General features: G+C 41.0%; 2 protein-coding genes across 5 annotated transcripts in view; one reads left to right on the top strand and one right to left on the bottom strand.

Annotated features, from left to right (window-relative positions):
* Positions 1-764: 764 nt before the first annotated feature.
* Positions 765-7,084, bottom strand: flad1 (flavin adenine dinucleotide synthetase 1). Of its 2 annotated transcripts, XM_058085691.1 has the most exons (11): positions 6,927-7,084; positions 6,472-6,532; positions 6,037-6,181; positions 5,350-5,727; positions 4,798-4,911; positions 3,716-3,983; positions 3,487-3,634; positions 3,213-3,311; positions 1,525-1,714; positions 1,236-1,309; positions 765-1,166 (listed from the first exon to the last, which is right to left on the bottom strand). In XM_058085691.1, exons 2-11 carry the CDS (start codon positions 6,477-6,479, stop codon positions 1,031-1,033), a joined length of 1,560 nt encoding a protein of 519 aa, XP_057941674.1. In that variant the 5' UTR covers positions 6,480-6,532; positions 6,927-7,084; the 3' UTR covers positions 765-1,030. The 2 variants fall into 2 exon arrangements, with proteins under 2 accessions (XP_057941674.1, XP_057941675.1); XM_058085692.1 differs by lacking the exons at positions 4,798-4,911; positions 6,927-7,084 and having other exon boundaries at positions 6,472-6,920.
* A 1,290-nt stretch (positions 7,085-8,374) lies between these two features.
* Positions 8,375-9,290, top strand: part of shc1 (SHC (Src homology 2 domain containing) transforming protein 1) — a 28,522-nt gene continuing 27,606 nt past the window's right edge. For 2 of the 3 annotated variants that reach the window (XM_058083967.1, XM_058083966.1), the window contains exon 1: positions 8,377-8,602. The gene's annotated coding sequence lies outside the window, so the exon portion shown is untranslated. Of the gene's footprint in view, positions 8,603-9,290 lie in introns of all 3 variants that reach the window. The other variant, XM_058083964.1, reaches the window with a different exon arrangement.

The raw sequence follows: 9,290 nt of genomic DNA, 5'->3' as shown, positions 1-9,290 counted from the left end.
GGTACTTTAATCAGTATATTTAATTTGTTTTGTGTTTTTACTTAATTAGTCATGTTTTAGAATGCGATTTACTACCCTGAAATACTGGTGTCCAAAATTTCATATAAAGTTAGTAATAAAAAAAACACAATTTATAGGATCTTTATCGAATCATTTTCTTAATGTGTCGGCCTTTACTTCTTCTTCCTGTTTCGTCAGCACTCGCAGTGGGCGTGGCCTGCATATGCCTTGTTTCCATTGGTGTAGAGCTGTTGTGATTGAACCCAATGAATTTTAAACCACAGTGACGAATACAAATAGTATATTTACCAGGTACTTTAATCAGTATATTTAATTTGTTTTGTGTTTTGATTTAATTAGTCATGTTTTATAATGTGTTGTGTTCCAGTGTTTACAACTTTATACAGTATATCTGATTTACTACCCTGAAATACGGGGGTCCAAATTTCCATAAAGCTAGTAATTAAAAAACACAATTTATGTTATACAACTGAACTACAAAGAAATTTGAATTTGAAAATTATATTTTTTTATAAGTACAATTTATATTATTGTTTGGAATAATATATATTTTGTAATGAAAATCTTGTGTTTCATTTTAGGAGCATTGCTTGATGATAAAAAAAAAAGCACAAGTGAGACTCCACAAGGGAGAATATATGCATGGCATCCATTGGTTGCTACGGTATGCTGTGATGCATTGTTGTCGTGTGGTGTAAGGCAATGGCAGTCAAGTGAGGGGATTGTTATTTGTAGCTATATGCTAACGGTGGCAGTCTTTTGGCAGTTTATTGGTTCTAAAAGTGAGACAAATAGATTCGTATTCAAGCTCAATCAATTGTGGCTCCGTATAGTCACATGACCGCAGATAACGCTGACTTGATTGATGGTTTATTCAGCAGCACATCGGTAACACACACCTAGGCACTTGGGCACATACACACACACACACACACACACACGTCTTCATTTGACAGTTTTTCTGCTACTGGAATGAAGTAAAAAATGTCAGTGAAGTGCTGAGCAAATATCAGGCACGGGAGTTCCTTTCCTCCTCCTCGTTCTCCAGCAGGTAGGCTGGCTGGTAGCGGGTCGCCCCCCTCCCGTCCACCACTTGCAGCGCCGTGTTTCGACACGTGTTGTCCATGCTGCCCAGTGACGTGTACCTGTGCCCGCATGACAACGACAGGCGTGAAACGATGATGGCATGGATTTGAACGTGAGTGCGTCGTTACCCTTTATCGTAGAGGATGCAGTAGGGCACGTATAGCGTCCTCAAGAAGGACCAGATGTCGTGATAAGTCCAGTCCTGTGTTGGGAAATGTCACATGTAATGGGATTCGGAGCGATTTAGCATTCAATACACTGGAGAACAAAAAATATCATTCAGAGAGCAGACGTTTGATAGCAAAATCAATGAGCATGATTGAGGATATTAATAACTAAAAGGTCAATTTTAATGCCATTCAATATCCTGAGCGCCCACTCCAGTCTATTGCATTTGTGTTTTGAGTTGTTACTGACCAGCAAGGGGTTGACTCTCATGTAGGGGGGCCAGCCGGGGTCGGTGGGACACATGGGTGTGAGAGTGACAGAGTAAGGGTCGCTCCTCCTGGTGCCCATCAGGACGGCTTTCAGCTCCGGCTTCCGCTCGTGGACGTCGATCAGGGCTTGGCGGATACTGCCCTCCACAGAGAACAGGTCCAGGTCGTACCTGGAGGGGGGGGGGGGGTGTTGCCAGATAATGAGTCACAAGCTTTTTTTTATGCATTTTCAGTCCTTGGCTGCATTTTTATTGGTGCATAGGACATTCTAAAAATAGAGTAAACCAAAAAAAAACAATATATTTTTTTAAACAAATGCAGCATATAAGAAATCGACAGTGATTTTACAAGAGTAAAGTCAAAATATTGAGAGAAAAAAAGTCATAATCGAAGAAGAAAAAGTCGTACATTAATGAGCATAATTTAATTTAAAGTATAAATAATAATGAGAAAGAAAACAAATTAAAGTTGTAATTGTTTGAAAATTAGCTGGTGAAAAAAGTTAATAAATATATAAAAATATATTATTAAAGATATAATCACAATTAAATCACAATTATGACAAGAAAGAATAAAGTTGGACTGCAGAAATGGAAAAAAAACTGTAAGAATAAAGTAAGAATATTAATAGAAAAAGGTCAGAATTTTACGAGAATAAAACAAAAGAGAGCGAGAAAAAGACTGTCGGTGGGGAAAAAAATAAAAAAAATAATATTTTAAAGTCTAAATAATGAGGAACAAAACAAATTAAAGTTGTAATTTTTGGAAAATTAGGTTGTAGAAAAAGTTACGACAATAAAGTCCAAAAAATATATATATATATATATAATTGAAGATATAATCACAATTAAATCACAATTATGACAAGAAAGAATAAAGTTGGACTGCAGAAATGGAAAAAAAAGTAAGAATAAAGTAAGAATATTAATAGAATAAGGTCCGGATTTTACGAGAATAAAACGAAAGAGAGCGAGAAAAACACTGTTGGGGGAAAAAAAATTAAAAAGTAATTTAAAAAAAATTAAAAAGTATTTTTTTTAAGTGTAAATAATGAGAAACAAAACAAATTAAAAGGTGTAATTTTTGGAAAATTAGGTTGTGGAAAAGATTACGAGAATAAAGTCAAAATATATATAAAAATATATTATTAAAGATATAATCGCAATTAAATCACAATTATGACAAGAAAGAATAAAGTTGGACTGCAGAAATGGAAAAAAATGTAAGAATAAAGTAAGAATATTAATAGAAAAAGGTCAGAATTTTACAAGAACAAAAACGAAAGAGAGCGAGAAAGAGACTGACAAAGTGTGTGACGAAGGATAATGAGGCTGTAGAAGACAATACTGTGATACTGAAGAAGACAAATTTACTGGTTTTCGTTCCCAGGAGGTGCAGGAGGACAGACATGAATGGAAATTACGTAATGATAAGAACGCGGTGGACTCGTACTCGGTCGTCATAAACAGGGTCGACTTTAACGAGTTCAGGACAGGAGAAGCGACCATCCTGTCTTTATCACCATTACCTCAATGACTTCATCAATGGCGTAAAAGGGGTTACACTCCACTTGAGTCAGACTGGGGGCAAACAGTGTGAATATACTGCGGCCCATAAATGTACTGTATATGTTCAAGTATCCGCTTTGAATGACTGTAAGCACTTCACCTTTTTATAGTATCCTGGAGGAACCTCTCCATTTCTGGGAATGGGGAGACGATGCGGATGTAAAGAGCTTTCACCTTGTCTTTACTGTCCGGGTAGCGCCTGAGAGCAGCGAGACAGACAAAGAGAGATGGGGGCGTTAAAAGGAATAAATCCCAACAGAAACGGAAACCGAGTCGCAGTCGCGGGACTCGAGAATCTGCCCGAGTGTGTCTTGGATTTTTTTTGTTTTTTTTTTTGTCTGGGATCATTCGTCTTGTCGGGTGTCCCTCTTTACCGCTTCATGGCGGCGTAGTAGAGATGCAGCAGTGCCGTGCAGTCTTTGCCGCCGTTAAAACCGACGCAGACCTCCTCGGTGGAATACTGATCCAACGCCGCCTCCATCGTTTTCAGCGCCGACGCAACTTTCTCGCCCAGCGGTGTGCCTGCGGGAAAGATTATTCAAGAACGTTTTGTACGACATATATCGTCCTCTTCAAATCCCACGACTGTGTATTTTCTCTCACCGCTATTGGCTAGCGTGTACACCTCAGCGGTGGCGATGGCCACCGGGTCGGTGACCAGCGGCACCACGCTCCCCTTGGGCAGGTCGTCGATCAGATGCGCCCGAGCTTTGTCCACTTCCTCCTGGCTGTCGGAGTCCAGGACCAGCCTGACTCTGTGGTAGTTGCTCAGCCAGTCCGGGTAGGAGCCGAGGGCGACCTTGCGGCCCCAGGCGGCCTGCAGTTTGGTGAGCACAGGGGCGATTTGGGCCTCATCTGCGGCCACAAATACCTAAAACGGTTGATCTGTGTTTAGTTTATTCATTCATTCATTTTCTACCGCTTTTTCCTCACGAGGGTCGCGGGGGGGTGCTGGAGCCTATCCCAGCTGTCTTCGGGCGTAAGGCGGGGTACACCCTAGACTGGTCGCCAGCCAATCACAGGGCACATATAGACAAACAACCATTCACACTCACATTCATACCTATGGACAATTTGGAGTCGCTAATTAACCTAGCATGTTTTTGGAATGTGGGAGGAAACCGGAGTACCCGGAGAAAACCCACGCATGCACGGGGAGAACATGCAAACTCCACACAGAGGGTGCCCGAGGGTGGGGAAAGACAAAATAAGAAACCAAAAAGTTACCACTTCCACACAAAATAGGAGGAGAACTCATTCATTCATTCATTTTTTACTGCTTATCCTCACGAGGGTCGTGGGGGGGGGGGTGCTGGAGCCTATCCCAGCTGTTTTCGTGGCGAGAGGCGGGGTACACCCTGGACTGGTGGCCAGCCAATCACAGGGCACATATAGACAAACAACCATTCACACTCACATTCATACCTATGGACAATTTGGAGTGGCTAATTAACCTAGCATGTTTTTGGAATGTGGGAGGAAACCGGAGTACCCGGAGAAAACCCACGCATGCACGGGGAGAACATGCAAACTCCACACAGAGGGTGCCCGAGGGTGGGATTGAACCCTGGTCTCCTAGCTGTGAGGTCTGCGCGCTAACCCCTAGACCACCGTGCCGCCCGTGTTTAGTTTATGTTCCATAAATATCAAAATATAATATATTATAAATATTTAATGGCTCTTACCTCTCGAGTGTGAAAGCTGGTACCTGAACTAGCAAAAAGGTGTTCCAAACCATTAAAGGCTTTTTCCATGAGGGATGGTATTCCCGGAAAGATGTACACGTTATGCACACTCACCTGGGAACAACAAAAGGAAAACTCAACTTGTATCTATCCGGTGTGGTGTGGCGAGGTGTCACTACACTAGTAAATTAGTTCTTTGGCGTAATAGTTGTGTCCCATTACATGCATTCTCACCTGCCTCTTTTAGCTGTTTTTATATCTTTATAATATACAGAAAAGTATATTTTGCTGTTTTCCATTAACATGTTTTAAAATGTGAGGTTGTGACATCCTAAGATGGATTTTGTTGGTTTTGTTAAATGACAGTGTTGTCAAAAACAGCTCCTCTCCACTTTCTCATGCACTCCACAACATTATTAAAGGTAAGTTCTTCGATATAATGACTTGAATTAACCTCTGCCTGCTTCACTCCTTGTCCTTTTTGTGGCACCAGGAAAGAACCCACAGAAAAAACATCCCCACAGAAAAAACATCCACACATAGTTCACCCACCAGTGGATAGCGAAGAGGTTTTCCAGTCTGAGGGTCCGTTCCGTAGTTGAGTTTCGCTGACCGGGGCACCATGGCCAGCTTCACGAACGCACTGTTTTTATCCGCTTTTCCAAAGAACTCCTCCACCAGCCGGGAAAGCTCGGGATGGGGATAGAGCTCCTCTTGGAAAGCCATGGCGACGCTCTCGAAGGTGACGTCGTCGTGTGTGGGACCGATGCCGCCGGAAGTGATGAGGTGGGTGTGCTGAGATGAAAGAAGGGCCACTTCCTTGGCGATGACCTCCTGGACGTCTGGTATGACCGTTATACGCTGCACGGACACGCCGAGCTTCCTTAACGCTCGCGTGAGGAAGGTGCTGTTGGTGTCCGCGGTGTGGCCCTGAAAGAGACGCAGCGTCTGTCATTTGTCACATATAAAGACTTAGTGATGACTTCAAGGTCTCGCTGGATGAAATGCGGCCGGCGTGTGCCGAGGGCGAGACATTCAATGGCATTGGATAACCATCAAAGACCGCTTACACTATATCATCATATTAATTTATTTATAAAAAATACTAGAGAAGAAAAAAGCACTTGACAATAGCTGCAACCAACACAGATCCGAAGGCATCCATGTTGATTCTGATGTAAACACAGATAGATCGCAGGCGGACCTCAGGGTTCCGCTGTATTAACAAACAGATTCTACCTTGAGTATCTCGTCTCCGATGATGAGGATGGCTGCAGTCGGAGCCTCGCGGTTGGCTTCAGAGGTGGACATGGCCACTTTGCTGAGTTGAGCCGCCAGTCTCCCCACACGTACCTCCGCTCGACTCAGCTTCAAAAAACCCGAGCTGGAATACACAAGGACATAAATACTACTATGCATTTTCTGAATTTCTGCATTCACTAAATAGTACTTCCTGTGTATTGTTATGGTGTCATTCCAAAATGGGATTTTTTTTCCCTTGTTTTGCTATTCAATCAGGCAGTACAAGAAAATTCCGAAGAAGTGAAGCACATTGAATACTTTCCAGATGCAGTGTGTAATGTATTGCTGTTCCAACTTTTTCCAAGTGATTTCCAAAGATTCAGGGGACACTTTGACATGTATGAGTATATAAAAAAATATATAAAAACTTACATTAACATGAAGAATCCATGCGGAGTACCTCAAAACCTTGTATTTCCACCAAACTTGTAACCTTGTAAGAGACACATAGGGTTGGGGGGCATTACTGATTTGTACATTTAGCATAACACGGTAGTTATAGCATATTGAGTAGTACACTGTATGCTATACTGTATTTGCGATGTTTACTCTCTTTAGTGGATGGTGACTTTTTCCGATCATTCAAAAGTAAAGTAAATATGACGTAAATGGCTTCGTTATCACGTTGTCACCTTGCTTCTATGGTTACATGACCCTGTCTGCGAGGAGCACTGTTAGCTATAGGTGCACAGCAGCCGATAAAACGCCATTATACTTCGTTCGAATCGTGTTTTATAATTCTATAATCATTATCGTAATACCAACACCGCGCACGATAAAGCTGCTCATGTATACAGAATACACTTGCTAAAGCTAACACAACTTACTGGTGTCGCATACACTCCTCCTTAACAGAAAGCTGTCATTCAAATGACGTCGCCAATCCTCCACCAATCGTAAACAAGACATCGCTTCCTGACTGGTGGGAAAGCCAATCACAGGTACGAAAGCGGGTCTTACGTTCCTGATATGCGGAAGTAAACAATGAGGCTCCAGTCATAAGTGGAAAGACTTCTAAATATATTCGGCAAAACGCTTACAATAATATAAAAATACTTATCTAACACATTACATTCTACACACATTAAACATTACTTCGTTACACTTCGTTAAACTGTTCAATCACTGCGAGGAGTCTTCTTCTGAGCAGATTTATACTCAAGTGTAGGTCGGGCGCCTCTATTGGTCGGAGGAGGTGCTACAGCTACCCCTGATTCATTATTGTGTTATTTTGCCTGGCCTATGGATGGCGCAATATTGTATGTCTAAAAATGAGACGCTGCTGCCATGCAGGAGAATAATTAAATTTGGAATGGGCTTTTAAATAGACAGGATGGGTTCTAAGTTGGAGGCATTCCACTTTCAGCATGGCCCAATATAATAATATAATATAATAATATAATATAATAATATAATATAATATAATATACCTAATATTAACGTCAACATTAACTCTTGTAAAAAAAAAAAGCAGGTGCAGAAAAATAATAATTAGTATTACTTTTAAATCAAATTGATTAGCCCAACTGCTGGATATACTGCATAATGTTTTGCACACACAGAAAATCAGACCACACACATGCACGAAGGTGAACTTTCTACATATATTTATATTCAAAGTGATACATGAATATTTCTGCATTACATAAATCAGTTGCAAAAACTTTTGTCAAAACATGCACCCCTACTGTGTTATTGTTTTTTTAAACAATCAAGTATGTGCGTCAAACTTGAGCAAGATTGGTTGGAAAGCAAAATGGGTGGGACTTAGCAACTACTTGCCCATAAATCATTGACCATTTGGTGATATGTATTATATTTATGTTCAAAGCATTCGGACTACAACCCATAGGTGGCGCCACGAATATCATTAGCAGCGTGATCTCCCTATTATTATGTATTTATGAACTGGAATAATAAATAAAAGTTGTTTGAATCAGTTTAAATGTGTTACAATTCATGGGAAGTGAAAATAAATGCAATAAATGAAATATAAACAAGCTAATGCGACAGCTTGCACAGTAAGAAGGTCACACATAATAATAAAAAAAAAGATGTTAACAAATGAATATTCAAAAACACTTTGGTAACAACAGAAAGCAAACGGAACCTTTAAATTTTTAGCATGTTTCCATTTCCGGTCATTTCAGTTCTTGTCTCCAAAATGTTGGGATTTCCGCAACCTGCAGACGAGGCCACACGTGCACGCGGGTGACGTATGGTTAGTTCGCGGAAGTGACTTGTGTCGTGATCGAGGAGGAGGAGGAGGAGGAGGGGGAGGAAGGGAAGGGGGCATGAAGGGGGAGGGAGCAGGAAAGCGAGAAGAGGAAAGAAGAAGTGAAGTTAAAACTCTCAATTCTTATCAACTTTATCAACACATTCTGTACCGGGACGGGGAGAACTTTCGATATCTTCTTCCCGTTTCATGTTGCATTTTTATGAGCGTGTGCGGCGGCAACTCTGAGGACAAGACGAAGGGAAGAAGACGGGAGGAAGAGAGCTGGTGAGTTAAAAGTTGACCATTTTTTGTTTGTTTACCTGACCTACGCTCTTTTTTTTAACTAAAAGCCTGAATGTTGTTGTATTACTTTGGCGGAAGCCCCGAAAGGGAGGATCTTTGTGACTTCCGCCCCTTGTGTCATATTTGGGGCAATAATGGCCACCACGTTTGTCGCGAGAGTGACTGCTCATAAGCCAGGTTTGTCCAAAGTGGGGCGCGGGAGCCATTTGCGGTCGGCGAGTCGTTTTTTTAACACCCCAAAATTAATGTAAGATTACAGAATATAAGAAAAAAGGCTCCAGTTTAAAAGTTGTAATGTGAGCCATTTTCCCCTCATATTTACCATTTTTCATTCATATTACCGCAAATTCACAGGTTGGATCAAAGTCCGTCCCGGGGGCCACATTATAAACATTTTATTCAACAAGAAAGCTACAAAAAAACAGCAAAAATATAAAAAATCAGTCATCGTTTTACACAAATTAAATCAAAATATTAAGACAAAAAGTTGTAACCTAACAAGAAAAAGTTGGAACTTCATTTTATTGTTTTAAAGTCAGAAAAAAAACAAAGTTGTCAGTTTGGGAAAATGAGGTTGGCGGGAAAAGTTCTAGTATTGGAAATACGGTGAAAATATTATAGGAATGAAGTCATAAAGGTGAAAAAGTTGGCGGGGGCGGCAGCCAAAAAA

Source organism: Doryrhamphus excisus, chromosome 10 (assembly GCF_030265055.1).
Source record: "Doryrhamphus excisus isolate RoL2022-K1 chromosome 10, RoL_Dexc_1.0, whole genome shotgun sequence".
In the NCBI taxonomy this organism is placed as follows: Eukaryota; Metazoa; Chordata; class Actinopteri; order Syngnathiformes; family Syngnathidae; genus Doryrhamphus; species Doryrhamphus excisus.
Note: the sequence above shows the minus strand (reverse complement) of the source record. Positions and strands in the feature narration are given on the sequence as shown.